The 15750-nt window shown below is 38.1% G+C and overlaps 1 protein-coding gene across 9 annotated transcripts in view; it reads right to left on the bottom strand.

The window, feature by feature from the left end:
• The window catches only part of Mctp1 (multiple C2 and transmembrane domain containing 1), a 407885-nt gene that overhangs the window by 81690 nt on the left and 310445 nt on the right, over window positions 1-15750 (bottom strand). For all 9 annotated transcript variants that reach the window (XR_003848888.1, XR_003848889.1, XM_017797207.2 and 6 more), the window contains one exon: window positions 12161-12280. Coding sequence is in view for 7 of the 9 variants with exons in the window: in XM_017797207.2 (XP_017652696.2) it covers window positions 12161-12280 (120 nt within the window). In the remaining 2 variants the exon portion in view is untranslated. The remainder of the gene's footprint in view (window positions 1-12160; window positions 12281-15750) is intronic.

Raw genomic sequence — 15750 nt, 5'->3', positions numbered from 1 at the left:
GCTCCTGAATGTCTTTTGCTCTAATCCCATCATATGTTTGGGAACATCAAAGCTTCCATAGGCCATCTCTATTTTAGGTAAATGCATAATTAGTGCAATGTATCACAGATAAATACTACATATTTGAAATAATGGGGCTCTTCAAGCATAGTACTTCTAAATGAAGCATTTCTATTAGAGCTTAATACTGGCAAACTTCTGAATCATACTGGCCTCTTAGGTTTGATTCACCTTTTATGAGATTCACAGTACCTATTTTAAGCAACATGTTGGGTGTCATAGAGGGAGCAGGTGAGATGGGCATTTATGTGCAGGGAAAAAGCAATCCAACATTGAGTTTTTTCTTTTTATATTTTTCACCTAGAATGTTCTAAAGATGGAGAATATTATGACAGAATATTCAACTCTACAAACGAAACATGTCAATATAAAAACCCCAGTGCAAAGTCTTTGGTCCTCTGCTTGTATCTTTTCCTATAAGTAATGATAAAAATATTTTTTATCTTTTTTTCCATAAAAAGAACCATCTTCACAAAAGAAAGCCCTAGTGGGTTTGGGCCTACATTTGGGCTAGAAAGAATGTGTGTAGTGAATGGTGAATTGTAGCATAAAAGCCTGAGTGAAAAGAATGTTCGGGAACCTCACACCAACCCCATAATGGTTAGATCCTGAGCTCCTGCAGCAACACAGAGTTCTCTCTCTCTCTCTCTCTCTCTCTCTCTCTCTCTCTCTCTTCTCCCAAAAGCCTGCCTGGTTCACTCATCATTTCTGCTTTATGTAGTGTACTGTGCGATTGCTAAATTAGTGTATAGTGCATTTATAATATTTATAGTACCAACATTTAGTTAAATAACCTTTATGTAAGATTTATGTTGATTTTTTTTATTTCTCGTTTAATGGCAAATTATAAAGAGCATGTTTCATAAAGATAATTCTCCATTTAAATTCATCAGTCCATTAAATATTAAAATTATGTTTCTGATGCAATCGAGAACAAATTTGTCCAGCTTCAGTGATTATTTGCACTCATAAAAATTAGGCTTGATTAATAAAATTTAAATGCTTGATTAAGTTGACATTTTCATGTTCCATTCTGATTTATTAAAATTGGTCCCTGTCTCCAGGCATAGTGTGCTTCTGGAGGTTACCTTTCCCTTTCTCTCCCTGACACATCTTGAGTGAGGCTGTTAGAAAAGATTTTGCTTCTAGACCTAATGGTGATTTCAGTGAAATGTCCTGTTCTTGGCTTGTGGTATTGCCTGCCTTTATCTTTATGCACAGTGCAAGAATATTTCTGTGAAGTTCCATTTCTAAAGTGGAGAGTGATCAAGGAATGACACTGATGTCAGCATCTGGCTGACACATATATGTGCATATACACACATATACATATGTGCACACACCCACACTAACAATACATACACCTCTCTTTCCTCTTCCTCTGTCTCTGTCTGTCTCTCTCTTTCTCTCTGTCTCCTGCTGCTTTTATTCATACACACACACCTCGTAGCACAAAAGGATGTCCACCATTTACACAAAACCTTCTAACAAGTACCTATCTCAAGGGGTGTAAAACTTGAGATTGGCAACGTGAACTAGCCATAGGTCCTGAGTTAGCAGGACCACCCACCTCCCTCACCATAATGTTTCTAGTCATTTGCCTGTGAGGACAGGACAAAATAATCCAGAAAGGATGAGGAGGTCAGTAAAAATAGGTAATCAATCCATCCTGAGACCTGACCATTTATTTACCTTTTGTTCTTTTCTCTTGGTCTCATCCTCAATAGAGAGGATAGAACCTGGGAGCAGACCTTTTGAAGAGACATGCTAAAAAACAATTGGCTGACATGAGAAAAGACACTTGAGTTGGACACTGAAGAACTTCAAAATGGTGTATTCTTTGGATCTGTGAGAGTTTTTGTTAGGGAATTGGCATTTCAGTAACTGGGCTCCACTGGTTAAAGAAAAGAGAAAAACAGCTTCTTATGAAACAACTTCAGATTTCCTACAGTGGCCAAGACAATTCACTTGGTGGAAAAGGAGCTGGATTTCAGGGAAGAATTCATTCTATGTAAGAACTAAGTATCTCTCATTACATTCATAAGAGTCTGAGCAAGGTGGCAAGAGTTCAGGAAGGTGGGAGGGGCTAAAATATAAGAGTAACTCAGCAGTTTCTCAGACAACTACCACTAACTTTAAACTCTGAAATCTCTCTTCTGAGTCTTGATACATTTAAAGGAAGAATTGTGCTTTCCAGAGAGGAGATCTTTAGAAAATTGGCTTTTAAAAATAGAAGTATTTTCTTTCCATCTTTTTCTGTATGAACTAACATGTCACGTACAACTAACAGTCATCCTCCATCATTCTACAATTTTATCGTTCCAATTCTAAATTAGCTGCAGTTTGAGAATAGAGTAAAGGGGTAGGCTATAAACTGAAGAAGTGTTAAAGGTGAGCTTGGAGGAAAGAGGACAGGCAGGAGTGAAGTGGGAACCGAGAGACACAGGCATTTAGTTCTTGTTGCTTCGCATGTACAGCACACATATGTATTCTGGGTGATGTGTCTGTTGACTGCACAATCTGCTTATCATACACAAATCTCTATTCCTGTACCTAATACTTTCAGGTATTTGATTTAATTGTTTGCTCCCCTCACTGGGGCACAACCTGTCCTGGGGAAGGAGCACAATTTAGTCATTTTTGAACAATAACTAAGACTATTAGTTAGTGCAAATGTTCGATAATTTTTGGTGGACTTGAAAAGTTGTGTAGAAATTGTACAATTTGTTCTTGTCTTTTGTTAAAGGTCTATAAAGTCCAATATGTGTTTCCTAAATGCTCTTGGGTGAGAGTCTATCCCTTGGAGTCTGGTCAACCTACTAGGCATCACACCAGTGAGGAAAAGCAACATTCCTTCTCCAAGCATCTATCAATCGCCAATAATAGTAGAGGGCATGAAGTACGAGGGTAATAAGATGGGGGCGAAGAGAGGGGAGGGGGTCAGCATATGATAAAAATGGATTCTCCAGTCAATAAAAATATTTTTTAATAACTGTACAACTTTTGACTGTGAAAGAAAGGTTAAACTACAATATTTGTTAACTCATAAGTTTTGTTTTGAGACAAGGTTTTTCTGTGTATCCCAGGCTGACTTGAACTCACAGCAATCCTTCTGCCTCAGTCTCCTGAGTGCTAGAATTACAGGTATGTACTACAATGTCTGACATCATAAAACATTTTTTGAGCAATTATGTTGCAGTGTCTGAGAGAAATTGCTCTGGACTGGGATTGGATGCAACAAACGAACGCTGGTGAGAGACTTGGAGTTAGCTGATTATTGTCAATAGTGAGGTGTTACTTTTTATCATTATGTTGCTTTCTAATTTGGTCTTTAGATATCCCTCAAGACTGGTCATAAGCCATGATAATCACTTACTAGGAGAGCTCTGCTAGAAGAAAGACATGTTGACACATATGTGACTAGGATGTATATAAGGTTCAGGTGTGTTGATGAGGTGATGACAATGATAGGGTAAAATCAAAACAAAAAAGAAAGAAATTTCTTATGGACATTAGGAGCACTAAGGGGGGGGGGCTGAGGGACAGCTGGAGCCAGCAGGGAGCTCATCCAGAGGTGGGACATATGAACTGATGGCAGGACTTGTGGGACTATGCCTTTATAGGGTCCATGGGCATTATGCTTGGGTTAGTTTGAAGAAACTATAGGCAAAGAGGGCACTTGTTTACTTGACTTTGGTGTTGACTATTAGGTTTTATTATGTTCAGCAGCTGTGGGTGTGTTGTTTTGGAGTCAAATGGATAAGGAAGAAATCAGGAAGGGAAGTTTTAGCTAGCCAAAGGTGGTTGAGTGCCACTGAGTTTCAAATAACTCATCAGGTCTACAAGCAGATGGGTTGGCAGCACATATATCAAAGGAAGGGATAGGAGAACTCTTAGTACAGGTTGATAATGGAGACTGGTGTTGAGGAACAAAAGTAAGAGGACACAGTGGCTCTCCCAGACAAAGGACAGTTGGTAATTACCTGGGCACATATACATAAAATGTTAACCCTTTAGCAGTTGACAAATTAGTACTATCAACAATCTTCAAAATGAATACCTTTTGATTCAGAGATTCTCTAAGAACTTTGCCAAGGAGTATTACCAAAGAGGTGCCCAAATATTTGCATAGGATTTTTTTCCTTACAGCATCGAGATGGCAAAAATATTTGAAGCAATATTTTAGAAAGTGTTTAATAAGAAATAATATAAAATATAGTATAATAAAAATACACAGCCATTAAAAATCATGTGGTATAAGGTTTTCCAGCAATATAAAAATATTTCTAGATATGTTATAGAATATAAATGTAAGTAAGCTAAGCATGGGCTTGGTATCATGTATTTTAAAATATATATATAAAAGAAATAAATTTACATATGTAAATATATTTAAAAGAAAAGAGTAGCAAGCATAGAGACAGTGCATAGAGTATTTGGGAAGCTACAGATACACTCTATTCCCCATGTTCCTGCTGTAGCCAGAGCTAGCCCACACTTGTTCTTCCTTTCTAGAGGCCATTGACCTGCTACTCCTCAAAGCTCCTCTTCAGGGCAGAAGTCCCCTCCTTTAACTCCCTCCCAGTGACAGGGGCTCTAGCCTTAAGGCTGGGCTGCCACCCTTGGCAAATTGGGTTTTTATAAATGACACAAGTTGGAGGAGGAGCCTCAGATCTACCCAGAGCAAAGCCCTTGGCTTGCACCAAGATTGCAGCTTCCCCGAGTGCTCCCATGTCTTTGTCAAGCCTCCTGGTGACAGAGTCATGGTACATTGTACTTGGACCTCAAGTCCTTCATGTGCTATGCATGTGGCAAGGAGTTCCAGTGCTTCAGTCATGCTACACATCTGTACATAGGTCCTACATGGCTTCTAAGACTCCATAGAGCTGGCAAAGCACATGTTTTTGCACCAAACTTATGTGTATCCTAGGTTCAAGAGCATTGTACATCTTTGCACCACCACATCTGTCCCACCTAGAGCACTCCTGCTCAAATGTGCCAGCTGTCAGTCATCATCTTATTCCGTGTCTGTTTCTGCATTCATCCAAAGATAGAAACATCCTTTTCTCCTTCTTGCTTTTCTTTCTTTATCTCTCTCTCCCTACCTTCCTTTTCTCTCCCTCCCTCCCTCCTTCCCTTCCCTCTCCCTCCCTTCCTTCCTTTCTCTTTTTTCTTCATTCTTTTCTTTCATTCTTTTTTATATGAATGTGTGCATGCATGTGTGTGTGCATGCATGTGTGTGAGTGTAGTTGTATGCATGCCATGGCACATGTGTAGGTCAGAGGAGAACCCAAGGTATAGATTTTTGCCCTCCTCCTTGTTTGAGCAGAATTTCTGTGTTGTTCACTGCTGTGTACACCAGGCTAGCTGGCCTGCCAGCTTCAGGAGACTCTCCCGTCTCTGCCTCCCATATCCTTGGAAGGACACTAGGATCATAGATATTCACACTGGCTTTTACATGGGCTCTAGGGATTCCAATTCAGGGTCTCATGATTACACAGTAAGTGCGTTACCTAGTGAGCCATCACAGTCCTTTTTACCTTTCCAGGTGTGTCATGGGGACCAAGAAGTTGCTTTTCCTGTGACTCTGGGATAGAAGCATAGGGAGAAAGGTAGAGAACATAGGTCTGTGAAGCAGTCAGCGCTAGACTGTGCTTCAACTATGCTATGTGAACTTTTACAAATGCCACAACCTCTCTGTGCTTTCATTTCCTGCCCTCTCAAGGGCTAACTAACTGATCAAATAAGTGCGATTACAAAGGAATGTCGGCATATTCTGGTTCCTTGTTTCTTCCCACTTTGGTCCAGTGTTGCCACACTTTGCTCAACAAACATTGCATCTCCAAAACAAATCTAAGTAACCACAACAACAAAATCAAAAGTCCTACTGGTCTAGAGAAAAGAAAGGTCTTTCTCATGAGGGGACTTACATGCCATCCTTGATAACATTAGGGAACCACAACCATAGCACAATGTTAAAATTAGAATTTTATTTCAGAATGATATCCTTCCTGCAGGTCCTCAAGTAGGAATCCATGGTATAATCTGGATATAGTTGGAAGATAATTTTAGGACTTTCTAATAAATTGGAATCTCATAAGTAGCCTTTCTTATTACTGGAAATTCTGAATTAACTGGCCATCTGTATTTTTATAGATTTATTTATTTTTATGTATATGCCTGTATGTACATATGTGACCCATGTGCACTCAGAATACCCTCAGAGGCTAGAAGAAGGTTGGATCCCCTTGATCTGGAGTTACAGGTGGTTGCAAGCTGCCATGTGGGTACTGGGAACTGATCCCATGTCCTCTGAAAGAGTAGTAAGTGCTCTTAACTGCTGAGTCCCTTTCTCCAATCCTAGTCATCTATGCTTTTATTTGCTAAACCTGGTGTCCGTACCTCGAGGGTGAATTCCTTGGGCTCCAGGGCTGGGCAGTGAGGGAACTCTGCACAGTAGAAGGCCTGGTCATCTTCTCAGAGGAAACGAATGATAACATGGGAATGATGGTGAGAGGGAGGGTTGAAATGAATTGCAAACGTGTGGAAATCCTGTTGGTCTATGATGAGATCCCAATGCAGTAATGCTTATCAATGTATTAGAATATCATTCAATACCATAAGGCTAGCCAATGGAACTAGCAGTTAGTGACTATCTCTGAGAAAGGTTGTGGGGGACACATTTTTTATAGTAGCATCTAATTATCTATTGCTTTCAATTTCGTTATGCTAGTGATTATGTTGGAAAGGTCTGGTTCTTTTCATGGTCCTCCTCAGACTTTTGCAAGCTGGTGACCTTCTAAAAAAGTTGAGAAAATTGCAGTTGAAATAAGCACAAAGAAAAAAGAGTGATCATCCATTTTTAGATGTGTTTACATGCTGTGTGACTCAGTGCTGCTTCTGTTAAAAGCACTGCGTATGTGGCCTTTCTTGGTACTGAGAGGCAGACACAGGAGGCTTGTAGTCTATGCTCCTTTCAGTGAATGATAAAACCTTCATTGAAGTAGAACCTAACAATCCCTATGAAGTGGTGGTTTGCTCAGTAGTTTTGCTCTCCTCTCTCAGCTTGGCTTGGGCAATCTCTTTGGATCCTCTCAGATTCAGTGTTCCACATATTCAAGCATTCCATCATGTACTACTTTGTAATCAAGAGCCTTGGCTGAATAAGTAATAAATTTGTTTGACTGACGGGGATTCGAGTCAAACACCAAATGTCTCCTTGGTGGACCGTTCCAAAATTTCCAAGAAAATATTTATGGTAATGTTTTTTTCTCTCATAAGCTTTATTTTTAAAGATAAGTGTTCTGGGCTTAACTGAACCAGATCCAACAAGAAAACATATTCAGTACTATTCTAGAGGAGAAAAGAAGGCTCTAATGCTTTATCATTGAGAGGAGTTAGCTGAACAGCCTAGTATTTACTCAAGTGTTTTCACAAGGCAGACTGTCTGAATTTGTGTCAGAGTCATACCATGAGTCAGAGAGTGATTTCATTGATCTGCCCCATCTTCAGTCTTTTTCAAGCCACCATTGATTAGGCAACTGAGACTGCTGTGTAGGAGGCATATCATGACAGTAGAGATGAATGTTCTTTTAGAGTGCAATTAAAAATCCTGCTTGAGGAATTTCATATGTCAAAGAAATTTAAAGGCTTTCTTCACCACAGTGGAGGATGCTCAGCTCGGGGTTACGCCTCCCATTCTCACCTGGGTGAGTGGAATTTCACTCTCCAGTTCACAAATGCTTCCAAAATTAATGGTAGTACCTGGGCTGGAGCAGATGTCTGGTATCATTTCTCGAGAAGCCACTGATAAACATTTGGGAAAGAATCTGGCATATCTGGCATTCCATGGAAAGACCTGGACACTTTGGGAAAGACATGACCAAGTGGGTACTACAGAAATCGCCAGAAGCTCAGAGAACGGTGAACTTGGTTTTCAAAGCACACTTACTCTGTTCATTATTCATCTTTGATTTTCAATTTCTTCATTTGTAAAACAGGGATAAAGGCATTTAGAATTATTTCCTTGATATAATTATTATAAAGAATGAGAAGAAGTGATGTCTTTAAAAGTCTTAGCAGGATATCTGATGCATACAAATTGTTTAATAAACATCTGCTCCATTTCTGAATTAACAGTAAGATGCGGGGGGGGGATGAATGTTTTCCATCAATATGTCTGCGTGAAGACAGTGTTAGTGTTACTGTTTTCTCTGTAACTCATGGGAGAAACTTGCCCAGGAAGAAGTGGGATGCATAAAAATATAACCTGGAAAGCAAATATAATTGGGTGGTGGTTAGGGACACCATCTACGGGTCTTTGGGTAAGTTATTTGACCTCTCTGTCCCTGTTTCCCTGAATGTAAAGTAGAAATAGTGATACTCATAAAGTGTGCATGGGACTTCTGACTTCAGTCCCCTTTCTTAAGAAACTGTTTATGTGATTATGCTTATTCCAAGAAGTTTTTTTTTTCCCCTTAATTGATACAGATGAAGAAGATAGGGAGTGGGGTTGGGATGCCTGGCTAAGGAGGACTGTTCCCTTCAGGAACAACTGTCTACTTATCCTGCCCTTAAGAGGGTCAGCTTTTTAAACACAGAAAAATATAATGGGCAAAGATTCTATCTCATTTTCACCCTTAAATGAGAAGAAGCAACATGGTAGGAGAAGAGTGGAGTTTTTCGTTGTTGTCATCTTCATGTTGTTCAGGACAATGAACACACGAGGAATCCCTTTCCTACTGAGCATTAATCTCAACTATCAGTCAATACATTGACCGAATTTTTATCTATTTATGAACTTTGTATGTCAGAGAATTATTTCATTTTGTCTTTTTTTCTGTATAGATTTAAAAGTGACTTTGATTAGCTTTTCTTTTAGTTTTCATCTAATTAAATTTTCTCAGCTAAATCACGGAAGCCTCTCTCTCTCTCTCTCTCTCTCTCTCTCTCTCTCTCTCTCTCCAGTTTTCTGGTTTGGGGTCAGCCAACAGTATGATTAATTCACCTCAGAGACCCTGTATAGTTTTCATGCATGCTACAAGTTTTAGCATTGTTTTGGAAATACCAATAAAAGCTTAGGGCAGAACACCATTTTTCCAGGGTCATGTGCCATGTGGAAGAGTCACTTGGTCATAGTATAGCAATCTCTATAAACACTGTGTATGTGTGTGTACATGAGCATTCTCTCTTTCTCTCTTTCTCTCTCTCTCTCTCTCTCTCTCTCTCTCTCACACACACACACACACACAATCTGTAACCAGCAAAGTATAATCCAGGTTTCTTTTCAAAAGGAGCAACCAGTTAAAATGCACAGCTGGGTATGCCAGAAAACACATAATTAGACAAATTGGATTTAAGAGTTACGTAAGGTCTCAACTGAGCCAGTGAATGAGAAGTTGAATGAAACGTTGTGATCGCTCCTCTGGTGCCTGGAAAGAAGAGAATATGTGGATATGTGTGTTTTGGGAAAATAAAAGGCAATTACTGGGACTTATGGAGTGTAGTTGACATTCCGTGGGAGTTGGACTATAGAATGTCTCACAGTGGGCTATGCTAGGGGATAAAATGTTGTCCATGGCTAAAAGAAAATCTGTTAGAAGAGACATGCTTGAAAGAAAGATCTGGAAAATTCTATTTTGGAGTTGTATTTTGTAAAAGATAAAGGGCAGTTTAAAAATTGTGTTATGTAATTTTAATTACATGTTATGTAATAGTTCTATAGGCTTATAAAAAGTCTTAGAGAATTGTAAGCACCAAGCTACATAATATATTATTATTTCTCTTTTAAAAATAGACTTTTCTGGACAAGTCAGGTATGTTCTGGAAAAAATAGCAGAGCCTAATTTCAGAATTTTTCACTAAGAACTCTCAAACCAATGGCTAAATATTCAAGATAAATTCCCTCATAGGATTTAGAAGCTAAAACTAAATTACTACCTTTTCATATTTGCAAATAATCTTGTTTGCAAATATGGCTCAAGACAACTGAATGAAAAGTAGATAGTCTTCTTTCTCAACAACCTCCTGAAATAAATGGGACAAAAACAATTATCTGAGAGAGCCTCATTTTCTTAGAGAAAATATCCTGGATTAATAGACAAATGTACCTATCAGTCCCCATGACACCAGTGCGTATAGCATTAGGGGCCTGTCTTTCAGAGTGCCATATATGTATATATATATATATATATATATATATATATTGATGCTGCTTAACCATTAACATTTCTATTTCTAATCTTATATTTGGTTTGATATAGTTTGCAAAAATGTATTTTGGGACCTGGAGTGATTACTCAGAGAATAAAAACACTGTTCTGTAATGGGAGGCATGATTGTGTGTGCCACAAACCCCAGGAGTGAGGGGTGGAGACAGCTGGATACCAAGTGCTCCCTGGCCAGCCAGGCTAGCTGAAACGACAAGCTTCAAGTTCAGTGAGAGATGCTGTACTAGGCAATAAGGCTGAGAGGAAAGAGGAGGCTACCTGACATTCTCCTCTGGTCTCCATGGATACATGCATAGGTGTGCACACCTGCACCCTCACATGCATGTAAAATACACACACACACACATACACACACATACACACACAGAAATGTTTGCAACATATCTAATTTGTGAAGCATGTGCTAGAGGACATGGCAAATTCAAAGGCGATCAAAGAGTTTGTTTCCTCAAACTTACTATAATATAGCAGGAGAGATAGCAATATATTAGGTAAGTACACAACTCTGCAATGTATTTGGTGGTTGTATATTATTATTTATCTTTTACTTTCATGATGGTAAAATTATTTTGAAGAGACATATTTTGTTTATGTTTCCATTTGAAATACACATTGCTTCAAAGGAAGCTCTTTTGTGCCAGAGGCAAGTCAGTGCCTCCTTTAGTACGATGTTTACTGTTGCAATGAAGTGTTGTATAATACTTTGAACTGATGACCAGATGACTGAATTATTATGAGCATAGGAACTGGCAAAAATTCTTGATCATAAATCAAATGGAGACTGTAAAAATCTAAAACTTAAGCAATTGAATGAGGACATATAGCTACCAAACAGACTCTCATCTACTTTTAATTCTTTTCAATGGCTATCCATCAAGTTATACAATTTCAAATGTTATGCTTGGGGAAGATGCTATCCCTCACTTATTTGTATAGGGAAGAACCTCTGCAACTATATTTGCTAGGACTATCATGACTGAAACAATCCAGGAGGATTGTCCAACAAAAAGTGATGGACAACAAAAGTGGTTTTAGTGAGATGAGCTTCTGCATCTTAATCTAAAACTCTTTGTCTCACGCATTCCAGTATTTTGTTGTTGTTGTTAGTTTTTTTTTTTTCGGTCTTTTTGAGACAGGATCTCCCTATAGGCCCAGCTGTCCTGGAACTCACTATTTAGACCAGGCTGGCCTCGAACTCACAAAGATCTGCCTCCTCTGCCTCCCAAGTGCTGGTATTAAAGGTGTGCAGCACCATGCCTGGCCCAATTTTTTTTTAATGTAAATGGGGGGGGTACTGTGGATTTAGTTTAACTTTCCCTAGGTTAAATAACTTTCCTTAGTGCTTCATCCTTGAGTCAGAATCATAATAAACCCTGATGCAGAAACACATATTTGCTGTAGTTCCAGACCAACAATCATATATTCACCCCTTCTAATGACAATGCACAGAGAGCTGTCTTAAATAAAATACATTGACTTGATCTGATCATTAATAATTTTGTGACATTATATCTTAATTCAGGATTCATCAAGACATAAAATAAATAGGAGAATTAAAGAAATAAGGAATTAGAATAATAGCATTTTGGATTTAAAATCATAGGTCAAGTCTTGGTGTACTCCCTACCTCAGATTGTGCCAAGATGAGTAATGTCAGAAATAGATGGCTAGGTACTCTATATTGTCAGATAGGAGGATACTTTGTATTTTGTTAAGAGCAAAGAGTTGCTGGGTTTGATCTGACAAAACTTTCCTCTAACCTTGAATATTTATAAACAGAGTTTCTGGTTTGTAAGACCAAATTCAATGTTGAGCTTATCAGAAGGACTAGGACAAGAACAAAACACACAAGGAAGAAAGTGGAGACTTACCGTGTCACGTTGCCTGTTATCTTTCCCTGATATTATCAAGAAGTAGTTCCATGTCAATAGCAACAACAAAACCAGTGGTATCGTGTAGAGCTCAAAGTTCCAGACAACAAAGAGAAAAAGCTAGAGGAGAGAAAAAAGAGAAAAAGAGATGAGTCAGCTGTGAATTCCATTAGGTGGACTCTCTTGTTCACATTCCACTTCAAAACCACAAACTGCTTCAGAAGGGGAAGATTTTTCTTGAAAACAAAGCCTTAGGAACCTGCTAAACATTTTTCTAAAAGCACAGCTGACCCTTGCAAAGTCACAGTTAAGATGTTTACTTTGTTGAATTTCTGTGAAGGAAAACCTGGTGTCATTACTGTCAAAGGCAATTTTAATTTTTCTACTTCAGTGAAATTATTGTTAGGTTAGACAAAATGAAAGTTTTTAGAAAAAGGTAGGTAAATGATCTTCACTGTGTTGTCAGAACAGCCTGGTCTATCTGCCTTAATGACAAAGAACAAATCAGCAGTCAACATCAGGGACATTCTTTTTTAAAAATCTCACTTGGATTATGCAATATAACAAGCATAATAGGCAGATGAAAATACCTTGGCTGCATCAGAAAGTCCCAAAGATCTAACATTATGAAAAAGCACTGCTTCCGACAAGCATTAAAAAAAAAAAAAAAAAAGCTTACTATTTTGTATTACATAGAAAATCAAATATCAAATCACTATTAAATGAAAATAAAGGGTAATTTTGTCAAGTTATTTTATTAAAGGAAAACTTAACATGCCTGTTTATATTAGTTTTTAACACCACCTATTTCTCTAAGTATATAAACTATTTTTAATTGTAAGACAAATGTCAGACTAAGAGCTTGGGTGACAGATGGAGCCATTCGAAGAGCATTTACATTGTAAAACAACAGTATTTGAGACATAAAGTGTGACTCACCCACCCCCTCACCAGACTTGCGCTCCTGGACAGATCATGTAGTCTGGGTTTGTGGCTCCTGCTGTCAGACTAAGGTCATGTTAAATCAGGCAGGATTAAGAGCTGGATTCCTGCTTGACTCAAATTCTAAAGAGCTTTGTAATCTTCCTGAAACTTCCATAATCTGTCTTTAATATCTTCTGTAAAATGGGACAATAAAGTATCTTGGGGTTGTGAGAACTGTATAGTTAAAATGTGTTATGCTATAACACAGTGTGTACAATCTGGGTGCACATGGGCATGCTTGCACACCCCTCCACCTCCCCTCCCCCCACACCATTATTGTGCCCATGCTATTGACCCTCAGAAAGTTAACTAATTGCTGAGTGGAAATTTGAAGCATAATCTGTTTACTAAGATTTAGCTGAACATTAATTTAACTGGAAATTTTAGTAAATGGATCAGTGTAACACACACATCTTGCATTTAGTAGGCCAAGAGAGTTAGGGAAAGGTCCTATGCACACTCATCAGGCACAGCATCAGGACTACCTTCAGCCTTTCTATTGGATCTCATTCTAGCCCACAGTCTATTCAAGTGGCAGAGAACATTAAACTACGGGTGGCAGCAAGAACACCATCTGCCGACCACAGGGCCCAGTCTCCAGACCAAAGACAGTCACTTTGCCTCTAGTTCACACCTGAAAAGTGGTCTGTAAACATGATCACCTCTAACATCCCCTCTCTAATATTTTGATTACTTCATGGCATTACTGCACCATTTTTTAAGCATTAAAATTTGAAAATTGTGTATTTTACTAGACTCCTAATGTTCATACTCAAATGGACACCAAAATGTACAAGTAATTATTTACTAACACAAGAACTGAATTTTGGGTAGAATTAAATGGCAGCAACAGATCCAACTTCCAGAATAAAAACAATTCTAAAAACCACAATGTGTGAAAGACTTCTAGAAAAAGATAACTATTTCTACTTAATTTTTGAAATTGGTATAATTTGTACAAAGATGATATAAATTATAATTGATGTTTATGGTTATTAAAATACACTTTTATTACTATAATTCTTTTTAGGACATGAGATAAAAATTGATAGGCAATGACTACATGTAAAATGGAAATTATTTTTTAACTGAAGCTCATATAAATTCTTTACATATTTATTTGTAATATTTAAGTAATTATTAGACTGCAAGCTTCTTAAGGGTAGAAACTTTTTACTTTTGCTCATCATTTTTGTATCTGGATCTTAGAACAGTACTTGGGGCACTGTAAATGCTCAGTAAGTAAATATTTACTATCCATGAGAGTTAAGTGGGCATGGGCCCCCAGATTATTAAGCAACCTATTTAATCATTTGTATTAGTAAAAGTACTATAAAGCCACTTCCCCAAACCAGGTGAGTTGAGAAAAACACAGTCAGCTATAAACTGGGATGCTACTAGCAAACTTCTCTTTCTCCACATAAGTCCTTTAGCATTTATTTGAGAGATTTGTATATTATCATTGGACTTCAGTCTTTCCTTTTGGACCTTCTCATATGTTTGCTTTTTCTGAGAGCTTTCACTCCACTATGTTCTGCCCTCATGGGAGGGACCCAGTTTATCCCATTGCTAAATATGATCAATTCTTGTAATTCCTAACCTGTAAAGTCTAATCATTAATGTTCAGAGTTTTGATAACATCCCAAATAAACTTTGTAATGAGAATATATTGCTGTCAGTTGTAGGACTGATAGTATATAAAAAAATAATGCTCTAGCTAATAATCCTGTGGATAAAGAAGACGTCACAGTTTACTTAAAGTATCTTTTAACACCATAGTTTTCTCCCAACATCACTGGTTGCTTTTAGCATCAGTAAGAAGATGCACATTCTGTGACTTTCCAATTGTAAACATCTTCCTTTCTCTGCATCCAAATTAATACCTCAGTGGCTGTCTTAAAATGCAGTACTCAGAGCCAATACAATGCTTCTCATGAATACCTATGGTGTTCAAAACACCTATCTATATGGTCACCAGGGCATGGATCAGGGAAGACAAGGAAAAGGGAAGCCACAGAAGAGGTCACATTATCGTTATAGATCCTGGCTATAGAAAAAATTGTCTTCTTCCCTACTGCCTGTGCAGCTTCTGTATTTTAAAAGAAGGTATCCTTAAAAAAGAAGAAAAAAGATTATGAAGGAATTCTAAATAAAAACATTTATATATTTTCTTTCCCAGCATTCAGAGAGTACAAAACATTATAAAAGAGCAGATTAACAATAAAATCATAGTTTGGAAAAATTACCATGTGCTATGTAGCGTCAATTACTCAGAAGTTTTTGGTTTTTGGACTCTGATAGCTAAGAATAACTTAAAAAAGCAGTCACTCGCTATAGTGTTACTGATGATTCTAGTTCTTGTTAGCAGATGAAGGGCCTCTGATAAAAAAGGGCCCCCAGAGGAAGAATTTCTTTTAGCTCCTTCTCACTATACTGAAGACTCTTCCCTCCTCCATGAGGTCCATCTACACTAATTGATCTTCTATTCCTTCTTATGAAAAACTGAGATAACACAAGATGCCAGGACTTCAGTGTCCCAGTAGGGAAGTAGGAGAAAAGAGAAGGCTCCTGGAGAAACCTCAGAGGCCCAGATGACACTGGATCTG

Source organism: Nannospalax galili, unplaced genomic scaffold (genome assembly GCF_000622305.1).
Source record: "Nannospalax galili isolate Female #2095 unplaced genomic scaffold, S.galili_v1.0 scaffold173, whole genome shotgun sequence".
NCBI classification, from domain to species: Eukaryota; Metazoa; Chordata; class Mammalia; order Rodentia; family Spalacidae; genus Nannospalax; species Nannospalax galili.
Note: the sequence above shows the minus strand (reverse complement) of the source record. Positions and strands in the feature narration are given on the sequence as shown.